Genomic DNA, 16,737 nt, shown 5'->3' with positions numbered 1-16,737 from the left:
TTTAAATAAGTTCTTAGGGAAAAAGATGTATAGTTTTAAATGTGGACTATTTCAAATAAGCCATGTGAAAGCATTAGTAAAACTTCTGCGAAATATCAATACATCTTTATTTAAATTTATTGCACATTAAAATCACTTAAGTAAAGAAGAAAGAAGAGTAAACACAGGGTTCTATTTTTAAAATACAAATATACATACAATACATACCATGAAACTTTATTGATTATAATATTGTCTATGTAAATTCAAAACCGCATATGAGCCAATAATTTCAAAATACGTTTTTTTGGCGCTTTCAGATGAACAGCACAAGCTGCATTTATTGGTGCTTTCATATTTTGAAATTGACCAATAGACTTCTTGTACTGGGATCAAGTCAATATGAACCATTCCCAGTACACAAGCAAGAAAGGACACGTATATACCCCTAGATAGTTTTTAGTCCCTCCTGAACATTTTTACAAATGGTTCTTCTGCAGTAGTGGACTTACACCGACGATGTAGGCTTACAAAATTAATTCCCAAGCAATTAGGGCTGCTTCATAGCCACTCAATAAATTTGTTTAGATTCTTGTGGCTTTAGCACATACCTTAGTTTTAGGAACTAACCGAGTTCCCTGGACCTCAGTACAGTAATACCTCAATTAACAAATTATTTTGATAAAAAATAACTTCAAAAGAATAGACATTCGTGCACACAGTACAGAAACTGTAAGTAAAATCAAATAAACATTTGCTTTCTTACATACAAGTTAAAACTGCACTGTTAGAGGGGCGATTCCAGTTCTACTTAATGATAGAACGTCCAGCGTCCTGCCAGCAGGACTTTACGTACTACCGGTAGGACGTAAGTTTTTTGTTTATATGCGGCTTTGTAGGCCTGCTAGCAGGATGCCGTTAACTGCATTGCATAGTGCGTCTCTTTCTGATTCAGCGAGTTTTTGAATCGTATTTCTGCGATCAGTCTGGCCAAAATGGCGGCGAGTATAAGACGTGGGGTCCGCGTTCGCGTCAAAGCCACGTATTTCGACGAAAATGATGGCCTAAACACATGGAGTCGCAAACATTTTGGTGATAATTACGACATTAGTTATTGTTGGGGCACTGTAAAAAAGTTAGAAAACAATTATGCAAGGGTATATTGGGAAATTGACAAAAAAATATCAACCGTGCCCGTTGGAGTTCTAATTGCTGAAACCGAAAATGACAATTTAGTGGAAGCAAATACAAATGAAGAACATTGTAAGTACAAACTTTCTTATTTTATTCATAGGCTTACGTTTATAGTAAGCCTAGTATATTCCCATAGAAAAAATAGTACTTGGAGGTTGCTTGTTCGTTTCCATTATTTACGTGATTGACAATTTTTTTTTGACAGGCACAACATAAATTAACTTTGCTAAGTTTGACTTGTATGGGTATGTATGCGTATGTATTTGCGTGTCTGTGTGTGTGGGCGCGTGCTTGCCTGTGTGTCTGTGCCTGGGTGTGTGTGTATTAAAAATATTTTTATTATTTTTTAACTGATAAACTTTATTAATGTTTATAAGACAAGGTTTTTATGCATATCACAAAGGATTACAAATTATTATAAGCAATAATTATTAGCCAGAAACACCCATACAAATTGAAAAAATCTTCCGAGAAGATATAATAACTGCCGACGACGAAAAATAATAATATTTGACAATTCTAAGTATTCACCAATAAAATGTAGACATAATTTGTCGCGACGCTATCTAGTGGGGAATTTAGCAAGTAAAATTGCCTTCCCTACTATAATAAAGTATGTTGTTCTTAGGTGAAATAATAAAATAAGCAATAGTTGTTGAACGAAATATTTCTAATACATATTGAATAATTTGACGGGACAGGAGATAGGCCGGCGTAGCTCAATGGATCGATCACCTGACCGGAAATCAGGAGGGTGTGAGTACCGTCGCGACGCGTCGGCGGTTATTATTTCTTCTCGGAAGATTTTTTCAATTTGTATGGGTGTTTCTGGCTAATAATTATTGCTTATATTTATTTGGAAAATAATTTTAAGTTTAAATATATTGAGTACCTACACCCCTTTGCGTCTGTTGATCACTAATAATGGATTTTTTTTCAGCATCGTCTGAATCGGGTTCTTCTTCTTCGAGCGAAGATGACGAGACAAGTATTTCAGTACATCCGAATTCAAGTACAAGCAACGTAAATTCTGCTCGAAATACAACAGTTGCAAAGGGTGTTACCTGGACTTTTCATGAAGCAATACGTGTCGATCAACGACAACAAGGCTATTTCAAAGCTACCTTGCTAGTACCATTGGGGCCCGCACGAAGTATCAAGGATGCATTTTTCATGATATTTCCGAGAGAGAAGCTTAGTTACATAGTCCATTGCACCAACTATTCGTTTCCAGCAAGACAAAAACTGTTGAACGAGAAGGAATTATTAACTGTTTTTGGCATATTATATGCTATGACTCTTCAAGAACTTCCAGATCGACGATCCTATTGGAATACCACCTCTGATGGAATATATCCCCCTGCAAATTTTGGACAAAGATTTGGTATGAGCCGCCAAAGATTTGAGATCATTCTCATGGCATTGCGCTTCACACAATCCTCAGACCTTGATTTTTCTGATAAATGGCGTAACACTAGAACATTAGTAACGATGGTGAATGATAAACTAAAAGATACCATCCATCCTGGGTCAAAAATAACTGTAGATGAATCCATGTTCGCCTGGTATGGAAGGGGTGCGTACTTCAAAAACGGAATGCCAGCAGTTATGAAGATTAAAAGAAAACCAAAAGGAGTCGGTTGTGAAGTAAAAACAGCGTGTGATAGTGACACAAACATTATGATCAGAATGGAAATTAATGAGGGCAAAGAAGCAATGAGTACGAAGAAATGGCAAAGAGAATTTGGCGCAGGAACTGCAACTACTTTGAGATTGACAGAGCCATGGTATGGTTCTGGCAGAGTTATAGTTGGTGACTCTTGGTTTGCTTCAGTCAAAACAGCTGTGGAGTTATTCAAAGTTGGATTGTATTTTATTGGACTGGTAAAGACAGCACATAGTTTCTATCCTGTGTCTGAGATGGCAGCTCAGTGTCCTACGCATAAGGGGGCATCTGTTGTGAGTACAGCAGAAAAAGACTCTGTGCAGCTCACTGCCTGTGCCTGGAGAGACAAAAAGATTCATACATTTGTAGCCACTTGCGAAACGACACTGCCTGGCCTGCCATCACGCAAAAGAAGGTGGGACGATGAAGGAAATTTATTTTACCGAGAAGTCGATCGGCCTAAATTAGTCCAGCAATATTTTGACGGGGCTGCGGCTATCGATATTCACAATCACATTAGGCAGGATGGATTGGCATTGGAGAAAGCTTGGGGCACACAAAAATGGGAACATAGAATATATGCCTCAGTTCTGGGCATTATAGAAACGAATGCGTATTTGGTTTTTAATAATTTCTTTCGCTCCGAACATGATCAGGTGTCTCACAGGTGGTTTACTACCAACCTGGTATTAGCTCTAACTATTAATGACGATGATAACCTACAAGAGAATGAGCCGCCACCACACGAGAACATCGCTCACAGCGGAGAACACATTCTTGAGGCCCTGTCAAAATCAGATGACAGAAAGAGAGTTCAACGCAAATGTATAGTTTGCTCCAGAGTCAACAAAAAACAGCAGAAGGCGAGCTTTTTTTGCAAGACATGTGGTCCGCGATGTGTTTTATGCTCTCCACAGACAGGAAGAAACTGCTTCACCTACCATATCGCGAATGGAATTCCAGCATAATCCTTTTTTTAATTTTCTCAAAGTAAATACAATTTTCACTTACGTTTTTTTTTCTTCATTTTCTTGTTTATTTTCTACCCTGTTATATTAATAAGCGCCCATGTCTTATTTTATTATACCTTTTTTTAATTTTCTCAAAATAAATACAATTTTCACTTTCGTTTTTTTTTTCATTTTCTTGTTTATTTTCTACCCTGTTATGTTAATAAGCGCCCATATCTAATTTTATTAAATAAAATACAGAAAGTTTGTCACCTCTGCCTATTTTTAACATGCATAAAAGTCGAGTACTGCTAGAAGGACAGCCTCTTATATTCATACAAAAACCGCAAAAAATTGCGTACTGCTGGCAGGACGCACACTCGTCGAATTGTCCTTCCGGAAGCTCCTTCCGGCAGGACAAGGGTTTGGACGTTCTATCATTAAGGATAAGGATTTGTCCTTAACCTTAAAATTAACAACTTTTTGCACTCATCCAAGAGAACTGAAATAGCAGTTAACGAAAGTATTGTTAATTTTAAGGTTAAGGACAATTCTTTATCCTTAAGTAGAACCGGAATCACCCCTAAATCGTTAATTTTACAGTCAAGGACAATTCCTTATCCTTAAGTAGAACTGTAATCACCCCTAAAGTCTTCAATTTAAAGGTTAAGGACAATTCCTTATCCTTAAGTAGAACCAGAATTGCCCTTCAGGTCCCTTTTAAATCTAGCTGAAGTACATTTGAAGTATTCTTTCCTCGAATAACTGCCGGTTTTTGTTAATCCGCAGCATGAAAATTTCAAAATACCATTTTCTTAACATCAATATGAGGCTTAATAATTCTTAACTGAGGCATTACTGTACCATTTGGGAAATTCATTGAACATTATCATAATGCAAAGGAATGAACCACTAGCTTAATGAACAATACCATTGAGCTGATCCTCCATGCAAACATCTCCTCTATCATAAATCCAAGTGTGCCGTGCCAGACTACTTATACCGCCTAAACTTGTTTCATTGTTGCATGGAGGGATTTAAAAATTACAAATTAATGAAAGAACTACAGTAATAAGTATAAATCGTACCAAAAATCTAATAAAATAATCAAATTAAATTGATTCTGACACGATGGAGAAAAGCATTTTTAAACAACTTTGTCTAGTTTTAAATGAACATCTCTAGAATATATAGGGATCACAACATGCAGCACTAAAAATACTACACACTCCTATGGAAAGAATAAATGTCCATCACAGTGGAAGCATAATAATTTTAAGGTTAATAAATAAACAATACCTTGGGTAGAACATTCCACTGAGTTGGTAAAAAGACATATTAGTTTTACATAAATTGTTAGTAAGCCGAAAAATAGGAACTAAGTGCAAAATTATATTAATTTTAGTTTCATTTAACGGAATAAGAAGCTGGTGGTTTGGCAGTTGTTGGAAGAGGAAGGGCGTTTGGATCAAAGATCGGATCCAAAGACGAATTTCCATTGGAAAGTTTCATACATTCTTCGAGGGTTTTTATAAATGTATCGCATGTGGCATTCAACATTACTGCGGTGTCGTCTAATTTCTGAAATGTTCAAATGAATAACTATTTAATAATAATATTTATGTAGAACACTTCTATCATTCTTATCTTAAAGCAGAATATGACCTCAAAACAAAGTTTATTTCAATACAAATAAGGAGTAAGTAAAACAGGTCAACAGTTTATTTTTAATAACGAAATTCCGATAAAAGATGGTGCAATATTATTCTAACGGTTTAAATGAATTTGGTGTAAAAACTTTTGTAGACAAAATAAGAATATCGAGCAGTATATAGGATTCATAATTAAGTTTGTAATTTAATAATAGAGAAAAGTTTCTATGTTATTATGAGTATTGTTAAAATGCCTCCATACCTCGAGTCCCACAATTTTTTACTCTTTACCAATAATAATTTAGATGGTTCTGATAGATACTACAAAGTAAGAACAATCGTAGGAAAAATTAGAATGAACCGGCTGTAGCACGAGAACGAAAATAAATTTATCATTGACCAAATGAAGATCGCGAATAAAGAAAGAAAAGCAGGAAACAGTAGTTTATGAGGGTTAAACTAAACAAACGTGGGTTTAAACATTACGTAAAAGCTGCGATTTCTGGTATGATCTATGATTTCATTCAGAAAAAAACGAGAATTGTTGTTTATTCTTTTATGCAAAATAAAAGATGATAGATTGGCATTTTTGTAATTATTAGTAACAAATATAGATAACTACGTATTGATACAATTTTTATTTTATATTTAATTTGACATCCTTCATATGGCATTGTTCACCGTATTGAACAATTACACTAAGATGCTATTTTCCGTAGCTTTGGCAATGTTCTCTGTGGTAAACATTGATAATCTGAAAATGCCATTTTTTGTATTTTACCTCTACTTATTTTTGACCCAGAAACCCAATTAAAAAGTCAAATCATTAAAATTTAATTTTTGACAACCTTGCCGAATGAAGTGTTAACAATAAAGTAAAAATAATCTTGATAAATATACAGAAAACAGGGACACGCTTAATAGGCACATTTTATTTTAAAAACACTTTGTATCAGTTAGATAATAATGATAAGTAAGTATGTCAGTTTCCGGAAATGGAAAATAATGCATTTTAGTAGCTATTTTGTTAAATGGATACTTTGACACAATATGCTATATCAAAATAGTTTTTTTATATCTTAATCAAACCCAAACTAAGAACATATTTTAGGATCATAGATTTATATTTCGGTTTAACCGTTTGATTGCCAATCGTCGACTTTCGTCGATCCGTGTTTTAACGAAGATTGCCGATCGTCGATTTCCGTCGATTGCGTCAGTCGTGTTCTGATTCGCGCGTACGTCGGGTGTGGTGCTGCGGCGTTGGTAAATATTATTCTAATATTATCTTAATAGTTGTAAGATCGTATTAAACCGTTTAAATTTCAGATTCATTAATTAATTTTTTTATTTTAGTTAATTGAAAAAATATAACGTCGAGGGCGTCCTCTGAAATGTCTGACAGCGGGAGCGACGATTTCCACTCCTCTAATTCAAGTTCGAGTCAGAGTAGCTCTGATGAGAGTGATGTCAGTGATGTCATACCTGTGTTTCCCAACCGCAGGATGCGAATTTCCAGTAATTCTTCGGATCGTGACCAAGAAATGGAGAGTAACACCGGAAATTACTCATTTTCAAATGTACCTCCCCGAACCAATTTTTCTACCGAAAATTCTCATTTTTTCGAAACGTCTGGACTTCGGGATCCTCCTCCGCGTGATTCTAAACCAATATCATATTTTGATTTATCGAAATCCTTGAAAATTCAAAGAATTTATGGGGTTTTAAAAAAATATATAGTTTCATAAAAAATAATGTTTTTTTGGTGGCATTTTACAAGCAAATGTATGAATTTTTTGGCACTCAAACGGTTAAATAAGAAAAGAAAAAATTTACCTTAAAACTTTCGAAATCAATAACAATGGCCGCCAAGTGAACAATTGATTTCAATTATAACTAAATAACTATTAAAATGTATTATTTTACATTTCTGGACACTGAAATACTCACTTCTCAATATTATCTACTACAAAGTGTTTTTTTTTTTTTTAAGTGCGTGTTACTATTTACTGTATATACACTATACAGGTTCTTACCTCCATTTCTGGACCTTTTTCATTGTTAGCAGCGCTTTTCAATGCATGGACATGTTGCATCAATAAATCACAGTATAATCTCAACTCAGACTTTTTGTATTTCAACGAATCAGGATTGCCTTCACCTGAAAAAACACAAATATTATTTCTTAGTGTGTCTTACAATAATTTGATTATAAAATGTAGTTACTTTTTATACGGAGCAATTACTTTTGAAATTTTGTTAAATTTTTTTTTTTTGTTCATTATAGATTGATTCAATCCTATTACAATACACATGAAATATACAAAGCTTAAAATGAAACTTTACAATAACCGATATTTTAGAGTTCTTGCCTAAAATGACTTTTGAAATCTTCAAGGCCAATGTTGAAAATGTCAAGAGACCTAGAGGTATCATTTAGCAGCACCATACCTCTTGTCATGCTATGCTGAGCCATAACGTCCATTCTTCCGTGTGGAATACAGAGCAAGTCGTGGCGTCGACCCTGACGGTAGTTGTTCGGTACAAACAATTTATAGCACTCCAAGAGATATGGGCTGTCAATGTAACAGTTCATGATTTTAAAAGCTGTTACTTGAAGGGTCCCATTTCACCTAGATTCGGAGAGCAAATCTATGTGATGCATAAATCGTGGGTATTCACCATGCGTTCTCATATAAAGATATCTTTTTGAATTTGTTCTAATAATTCTATTTATTTTTGCTGGTGTGGGGCCCAGACAGCAGAAGTGTATTCTAATTTAGATCGTATAAGGCAATTGAACATCGATGTCATTGCTTCAAGCTTGGAGAATTGTTTGCTTATTCAAATCCAAGAAGTTTATAACAAGATGATACCAATCCCAGTATATGATCTGAAAAAGTAAGTTTGGGATCAAATGTAACCCCGAGGTCCCTTATGGATTTTACTGATGACAATATTTCATCATTTAGTTTATAATCAAATTTGATCGGGTTTTTGGAACGCGTATACGTCATAGGCATACGTATTTTTACATTAAAGGAAAGTTTATTCTCATCTGCCCATGAAGATATTGCGTCTAAATCAAGTTGTAATTTAAAACAATCTTGAATGTCGCATATCATCTGAGAGTGGAATTTCTTTGATAATATCAGTAGGAATATTATTCAACACAAAGTAAAGCTGCGCCGTCGTAGTATAACATATTACGTATTGCTTTAGCAGCCTTAGCGCCGCCGTGAAAATGTTGGAATGCAAAAACGTTTTGAGCGATTGCTTGCCATAATATGCCAAATTTATAGAACTTAAAAATATGGGATAAACCACTGTAAGCAGTTTAACATGTTTTCATATTAATATTTTGGGGAATGGTATTAATCAAATAATATGGTAAATGTATATATACGATGCCAATCGCTCTAGTGGATATTATCATGTTTACGCTGACAAGTGTAAAGTACCCAAATGTACTGACAGCAATTATTTTATACATGGAAACAGCTAAAAACAGAAAACTATAATTTTAGGAAAAACACAAGGATTAGTTACTGCAAGCAATATTTTAAAATTGGCTTTTGTATGGGATGACGGCCATATTGATGTTTTACAATAATTTCTGTCCATACTCAAGATCAATGACATTTTGGTATTCCTGACATTAAAAAAATATGCCTAAAAACCTGTTTTAAATTAACACACTTCGGTCAGGAAAGGTAGTTCTACCCGTTCTGTCGATTGATGCTTAAGGCCGGGAAGGGTAGTTCTACCTTTTGCGCTGGCCTCATTTCAATGGCAGAAAAGGCGGAATTATATACCAATCTCTTTGTAAAGGTCCCAACTATATGTACATAATTATCGAATCGTAATGCAAATATTTTTTTAATTTATTTTCGTGCCTTTCATTTACATCGGTATTTCAACAAAAGGATAGTATATTCTTATATGTTTTTATGAGCGTGAAACCTGATTCGAATCTCTTTCTCTGTTCTGCACCTACTCAACTCCTATGTGCAAGCGAGCGAGAGATGTCGGGCATATTTAAAGAAAGCAGGTATGAGCAAATACTGATAGGCGGACCGTAATAAACATATTACAAGGTTAATAAGGTTGCATTTCAAATAATATTCGATTTGCATTTAGTACTTTTATAGCTTGGGTATGCTCAGTTACTATGTAGATTTTTTTATTAAAATATTTGAATTATATTCGAAGATATAGCGATTTAAAACAAATTAAAGAAATTCGCACGGAACCTTTATTTTCGCCCGGACTTAGCATAGCGCCAGCGCAAAAAATACTCGGCCGAAATGTGTTAACACACTTCCGGCTGGAAGGGTAGTTTTACCTTTTATGCTGGTCCTACTTGAATGCCTGTAAAGGGCAAAGGATATATTATATACCAATGTGGCATATTGTATACCAATCTTTGGGTATAAACAATGTGATATAAGCCTCCCATATTCTTATCTTCCGGTCTCTTATGTGGAAGAATATTTAATCGAAAGGAAACTATACTAAAACTAAACCTGTAAATGGATAATAAATCCTCAAACTTATGGCACTGGAGACGCGGAAACCGATTATTTTTGTCATCATTTGTGCAAAAGCGAAAACCAATTTTTTTGTAATGTAATAAAAAAATATGTACAATTTTTACACATAAAATATCACTAAATGGTCCAAAACTGACTTTAACTTCAGTTTATGGAGTTGTATTACAAAGCAAGCTCTAATTTCAGACGGTAATTTTATAGTTGGGGTGTGGTTGAAGTGTGTTAATACAAAATATCAGGAATACTAACATGTCAAAATGGTCCCATACAAAATCAAATTTTCATTTCACGCAACTTTAAATACAGTATTTTCCATCCCCCTGAAGTAAATAGTTGGTTTTTTATAATAATTAAGTTGAATCAAAGTGGTTTTTTTTTACTTTGTATTAAGCATGGTCAGCAATCCTAAAAGATTACTTTTTTATTACCTCAGCATTAATCATTTAATCATTTCCTTAATCACCTCATAGCTATTGCAAGAAAGATTAATAAAAGTATTAAAGAAAAAGATTGAATTTAACTTACTATTCGGCCTAGGATTAATACAGGCTTTGGCTGTTCCTAAAGCTACTAGCCATTGCTGTCGCTCCTGGGAGGTAGCCGCCCGGAGGTACATATGCTGTTCTCCTGGTATCACCAAATCCAATCTCGTATTATCCAAAGAGTTCACTGAGGAATACAAAGGTCATTAAATAATTAGTAAAATGCGCCATTTAAATATTCATTATAGCTTTCAACATTTTCAGGCAAGGGGCTTGATCCTTTAAAATAAATGTCTACATGATTAGGCGGATACGTTACTACGAACTTACCATTAATTTCAGTTGCTGTTACTTTAACAGAACCTTTACATCCCTGGTTGACCGTATCTTGAGATTTGTAGTATGATAATATTCCATTTTCCAAAACAAACCATCTTGTTTGCCAGGCTGCATAAACAATAAAGTAATTTGTATGATTAGTAACAAATTAAATATAACGATGAATACAGCTTTCAGTAAATAAAATTGTTAAATTTCAATGTGTTACTAACCGCTCCAGTAATTTGTCCATTTCCATAAAATACCTTCCATTTTAAAACATATGTCACGTAAAACTATGTAAATATACACAAAAAGTAAGCAATAATGTCAGATGACGTTTATATTAACGGTGCTGCCATAAGTAAACCACTCACGGTGCTGCCATGTACAATGGTACAAACTATCCTTAAGTTTAGTATACACTTATTTATACTACAGTCAAATATTAGTAAGTTTAGAGATTGGTGCGTTCAAAATAATTTATTTTTAAATGTAGTAAAGTGAAAAACCTTGACTTTCTTCAGAAACGAAAATCCTGTTTTATTCAAATATTCCATCAATAACATAGCTTTAGAAAGAGTCACGGAAATGAGAGATCTTGGAATTATTTTGGACGAAAAACTAAGTTTCATCAATCATATCCATCAAATTGTGAACAAAGGTATGAAAACACTAGGCTTCGTATTAAGAACAACTAAAAACTTTAATTCTTTACAAGCCATTAAACTATTATACGTATCTCTAGTAAGAAGTCTAATTGAATATAACTCAGTAGTTTGGTCTCCATCTTACAAAATTCACATTAACAACATTGAGCGAATACAAAAAAAATTTCTACGTTTTATAAATTTTAAATGAAATATCCCTGTCGAAGACGTAAAATACAATTTCTTATTAAATACTCTAAAATACATACATTAGAAGATAGACGTAAAATAAACGATTTAACGTTCTTATTCAAAATACTTAACGATAAATTCGACTGTTGTGAACTCCTGCAACTTATAAACATACCTACACCCACAGTAACAACACGACAAAATACAATATTCTACAGCAGCACACATAAGCGTAACTACATTGCCCACTCTCCGATACAACGACTTCACACCATGGGAAATCATTACTTGGGTGATGTTGACATATTCAATATCGACTTGGCAAGTTTTGTGGATCATTTAAAAGATTTATTTCAACAATACTTCTAAACACATCACGTAAACCTACAAATAGCTGTAATTTTTTGTTTTTATTTTTTGTATGACTTGTTGCATAGCTTTCATCAAATGTAATTTTATTCTTATTTTTTATGTTTCAAAGTATTTGTCAAATTAAAATTATACTACCAACCATGTAAAAGCCCTCTGGGCGTAAAATAAATAAAAAATTATGTTTTTATATGTGGGTTCTATTAAAAAATATTGGTCGGTTACATAAACTAGAGCCAGCCCTGTGAAAACGAAATTGGATTAGTCAACGGCGCTCTTGAGGTTTTTTACCGAAAAAATAGGTATCGTAACATCTTTCTTTGGGCTGTAATAAAAATAAATAGTTGCATTTCTCTTCAAATTTTTATGAACAATTTTAGAGTTTCGCTGTACATATTTTTTTTTTTGGTTTTAGGCATTTCACCCTGAAAAGAGTGCTTTGTGAGTTCGCTGTACATAGCTGGGACCTTTTATCTACGTAAATAATCGTTTCTTTTTTACACTATCCTGAATATAGCTACACGTCAGGTGTCCTAGTTTGTAGTTTGTGGTATTTCTAAACGTAAATTTATAAACAATCTGTCATAAGGGGTGTGGTGTTGCAAATTGTGATGTTTTCAATGTAATTGTATTCAATTAAATTTCTAATCATCGCCCGTTTCCAATCATGAACTCCACAAAGCTACTAATTCTTTCCATCTTAAGCGTGTGCTACTTTGGTTTCTGTAAGTGACATTTGCTTATATTACTTATATCAACCATTGTAGTTTGTTGTTTTCAAATGTGATTTTTCAGTCATTGTTTCTCTGTTAACCGTTGCTTATTGTGAAGTTAATGAGATTTTAGTCCATATAGTGCTATTTATGTTTTTCTAATCTTTTTTTTATTTTTCAGGCAGCGCCTTGGAATGTTACGTCTGCACTAATCAAGAAGATAATGTGGAGAAATGTTTGAACACCATCAAGACATGTGAACAAGGCGAGGACGTTTGTTTATCTGAAATCAAATGGGGGAGCACTCCATATTGGTCCCAGGGAACATTGAAACAGTTTTACATCTCCAAACGATGCGCCACAAAGGACCATTGTGTAAAAACAAGGCAGAGGAACATGCAATACTGCACACATATCTGGTATGAGGATTGGGCATGCTCCGAGTGCTGCCAAGGGGACCGTTGCAACTTCTACATCATTGTATGTTTATTTTTTAAATTATAATTAATTGATGTGGTTGTTATAAAGTCTTGACCATTGCACCTATGTTTATTTCAACACTGATAACTGAAATATTTTGTTTGATATTGCGTGCAGGTTTTAAAAACACCACAATTGGAATTTAAATTGATTTCATGCTCATTAATCCCAACTATAAGGTAGTGATGAATCATTGATGTGTCATTTGCTTACTGGTGGTAACATCACATAACTTTTTATGTGTGCTGTATTATTATTATTTAAGTTTTTTATTACATTCCAATATTGTAAATTGATGACTGACCATTAATTTCCTAGCTATAATTTAAATGAGTTTGTTTGTATTTTTTCAGAGTGGAAGCACCTCCTTAACCCTCAACGCAGTACTACTCGCAGCGGGAATTGTACTTTCAGTTTTTATTGGAAAATCTTTGTGAAAAATTACTTTTTGTTGAAACATTTACACCTTTCCGTCCATACGTTTGATATAATTTTGCGCCTAAATAAGATTATTGTACATGACTCCTCTTAGGATATTAAAATAACATTCCAACTCTTACCAATAATACTAAGAGAATGGCTTCATATATCAAAGATACATAGTTTTATTAATATAAGTATGAATCATTTTGTACTGATTGTGAATCTCCATTGTTTTATCCACGAATTTGTAATTGTATAGGGTAGTGATGATTTGAAATTAGAATATTATTGCTAATGTGCTGTAATTATTTGTATACTTTTGCTCCATTGGTCTTATAAAAATGATTGCCTAAATCCGTCCATCAACTTACATTATTTTTACAACACTTTAATTGTAATTTTAAAACTAGGGAATTTTTTAGAAATATATTTTTAATTTCAATCCGACCATTACATGTAATAATATATGTATTTTGTAAAAAAAAAATATTAGCTAAGATCTCTACTTTGATGTTGAATCTCAAAATCTGCACAATTTAGAGATAAACTGTTGATGTGACATGTTGATACATCACATTTTATTGACATCTGTTTTTTATTACTTGTTGATATTATAAGTGAATATTGATTGAACATATTTATATAAAGAATCTCTTGAATCTGATACTGTTCTCGTTTGTGACTTTTGCCCAGAAAATTTTACTAAAGATTTCATTTATTATATTATGGGCAGAACTTTTCATTGTAATGTCTCACTCATTCTTCGTATAATATTCATGTGTTTGAAAAAATACAAATTAATGTACAAATATTTTTATACAAATAAAATAATCTTTTTACATATTTGTATTTTATTTCTCATGAACAAAACAAAATTGCTGCCGGGATGCCTGGCTGATGTGAATAATCGAAATTGATTTTTATTGTAGGAAGTAAAAATGAAAATAAACAAGTCTATATTTTTGACAATAAGAATATAATTTTATTTTTATTTAAAAGATACTCAAAGAAATACATTACAAATTAAAAATTGGTCATTATTTCGAATTGACAATTTTAGCGAAAATAGAAACAAATATACTGCACAGAGTTTTAGCAGCCGGGTGAAATGAGCCCATAAGGCTGGCCGAATGAAGCGTCGTTCCGTGCAAGAGCATCGTCCAGTCTTGCTTGGCAAGAATCGCGCACCATAAGACGTTTCACATCAACAGTACCTTTTTTGTAAGGTTCATCAAATTTAACAGTCAAGTTCCCACAACCAAGATAGACAGTGCTCATAATATTACATGCCCATAAAAAAAATGGATACTTATATTTTTGCATTGGGATTAAAAACCACAACTTGTTCACCTAAAAGTCAATGTGTCAATCATCCTGTCAATCATGGGGGCAACTTTCTGACTGAAACTTCAATGGTAGGAGAAAGGTGATGATTATACGGATGTGCAGGGCCGGTCTCGAGCAGGCGCAACAGAAGCAGTCCGCTCCGGGCGCCGAATTGCAAAAGCGCTGATAATGCCTAACAGTCTTAACACATCGCCCTTAAGCCCCCACATACACAATTTCTAGCGATTTATAACAAGTTTCTCGTTAACTGTTTAAGTTTTAAAGTTCCCAAAAATGTGTTTTTTTTAGATAATATCTATACATTTGTTATGTCGAAAAGTTAATTACATGAAATTCGGTCGATAGAAAAAAATCGCAAGTAAGCTCCGAAAATTATTAAAAATAAATTTTGTTCTTTTATTTAATACGTTATAGACATCAAACAATACACAGTGTATCTTTAAATGCAACAAAAGCATTTCTCGAGAGATTTGGCTCTATTTAAAACGAGTCATGTTTTATAAAATATTTTCACCTTATTATCGTTTTTTTTAATATTAGCGCTCTACATATCTCCCTTCCAAACCATCTTTGAACGCTTACTAAGGGGCCTTAAGCTTATTTTTCATAAAAACGGCACTACACAAAAATGTAAATCATCCAAATATTATTGATTACAGTGATGACTGGTGCTGGTTTTGACAAAAGGGCGCTAAAATTTTACTCGCGCCTGTTGATGTGCAGACCAGATGTTCAAATTTCTGAAAAGTTTTTGTGTTATCTAACTAAAGTACAAAATTATTTAACCCTTTCCAATCTTCAGGGTTCTTTACATCTTTCGTGAAAAAGGTTTATTGATTTATTTTATTTATTGGTGTCTGAAAATGAAAATTCGGGGCCCGGTATGTTAGCACTTTTATAAAAATCAACATTAGGCTCTTTTAGAACGGGTTTCCGGAAATGTTTAATTTTGAACAAAAGCTTTAAATGGACATGATTTGAGGTTTTCACGGCCAAAAGCATTATTCCTGATGATGGACTCTGTAATGTTGTCCGAAACCTTGGCTACAGAAGGAGGTAGCGCAACACGGCATAATACCCCAAAAATAACCCACTGTAAGTGCTTTAAATCTTGCAACTCTTAACTTTAAACTCATAGGATGACAGAATTATATTTGTGAAGGAGAAATCAAGAAATTTAGAATAGATTCACTGATGCTAAATATATCTTATCTACTCGAGCGATGGAGATTTCCGGGTGTTCAGTTTTCGATTCAGCCAGTAATATCAAAAATGGCAATATATATACAATACAGATATTGGCAAAAACTGATGTTTTTACTGTCTTATGTTTTTAAAGCGTTTTTTTTCTAAATGTCATACCTACCTTAAAATATGAATACGGAAACATTTAAACTGCTTACTGAAAAGCTTTAAAACCACCCGTCTAAATTTGGGTAGCTATCGCTCGAGTGGTATAGGTTTAAAGGCAATGCTGGAATTGAAAAAAAAAATCCCGTAAGCTTCATCTAAGAGTTTTGTTTTTCATGTCATTAATACCTACCCATTTTAAGGATTACATTAACAAAATCCAATACAACTATAAACTAGGTAATCAACGAGATGATTTTTTGTGGTTACTCTAATCTCCAAGTGAATTTTCGCGTGCTACACGCTAACACTTTTCAAGAAACTGCAATTTATTAGAAAATTTTCTTTCAGGCTTTTCGCGCAGTCGCAATTTGAGTTTTCGTTTTGAACGCTAGCGTAGTACATGTACCAGTCAGTAC

The 16,737-nt window shown here is 33.6% G+C and overlaps 2 protein-coding genes across 2 annotated transcripts; one reads left to right on the top strand and one right to left on the bottom strand.

The window, feature by feature from the left end:
- Positions 1-4,157: 4,157 nt before the first annotated feature.
- On the bottom strand, positions 4,158-11,165 carry LOC149421860 (pleckstrin homology domain-containing family A member 3-like). The gene is made up of 5 exons (XM_089634582.1): positions 11,028-11,165; positions 10,807-10,923; positions 10,520-10,663; positions 7,478-7,602; positions 4,158-5,370 (listed from the first exon to the last, which is right to left on the bottom strand). Exons 1-5 carry the CDS (start codon positions 11,065-11,067, stop codon positions 5,197-5,199), a joined length of 600 nt encoding a protein of 199 aa, XP_089490708.1. The 5' UTR covers positions 11,068-11,165; the 3' UTR covers positions 4,158-5,196.
- Positions 11,166-12,547: 1,382 nt separating this feature from the next.
- On the top strand, positions 12,548-14,343 carry cold (coiled). Its single transcript, XM_089634581.1, has 3 exons — positions 12,548-12,730; positions 12,900-13,198; positions 13,552-14,343. The coding sequence occupies exons 1-3, from the start codon at positions 12,673-12,675 to the stop codon at positions 13,633-13,635; spliced, it is 441 nt and encodes a 146-aa protein (XP_089490707.1). The 5' UTR covers positions 12,548-12,672; the 3' UTR covers positions 13,636-14,343.
- The last annotated feature ends 2,394 nt before the right edge of the window (positions 14,344-16,737 follow it).

Source organism: Hesperophylax consimilis, chromosome 8 (genome assembly GCF_061612785.1).
Source record: "Hesperophylax consimilis isolate HC1 chromosome 8, BYU_Hcon_1.0, whole genome shotgun sequence".
NCBI lineage: Eukaryota > Metazoa > Arthropoda > Insecta > Trichoptera > Limnephilidae > Hesperophylax > Hesperophylax consimilis.
The sequence above is the reverse complement of the archived record's forward strand: the minus strand, read 5'-3'. Positions and strand labels throughout refer to the sequence as shown.

Bases quoted from the DNA above. Each gene is read 5' to 3' on its own strand.
- LOC149421860 (XM_089634582.1), bottom strand. From the start codon at position 11,067: ATGGAAGGTATTTTATGGAAATGGACAAATTACTGGAGCG. The intron at 10,924-11,027 runs GTTAGTAACACA...TTGTTTATGCAG, and splicing joins ATGGACAAATTACTGGAGCG to CCTGGCAAACAAGATGGTTT. The intron at 7,603-10,519 runs GTAAGTTAAATT...GTGTTTTTTCAG, and splicing joins TATTAATCCTAGGCCGAATA to GTGAAGGCAATCCTGATTCG.
- cold (XM_089634581.1), top strand. From the start codon at position 12,673: ATGAACTCCACAAAGCTACTAATTCTTTCCATCTTAAGCGTGTGCTAC. The intron at 12,731-12,899 runs GTAAGTGACATT...TTTATTTTTCAG, and splicing joins CGTGTGCTACTTTGGTTTCT to GCAGCGCCTTGGAATGTTAC. The intron at 13,199-13,551 runs GTATGTTTATTT...GTATTTTTTCAG, and splicing joins GTTGCAACTTCTACATCATT to AGTGGAAGCACCTCCTTAAC.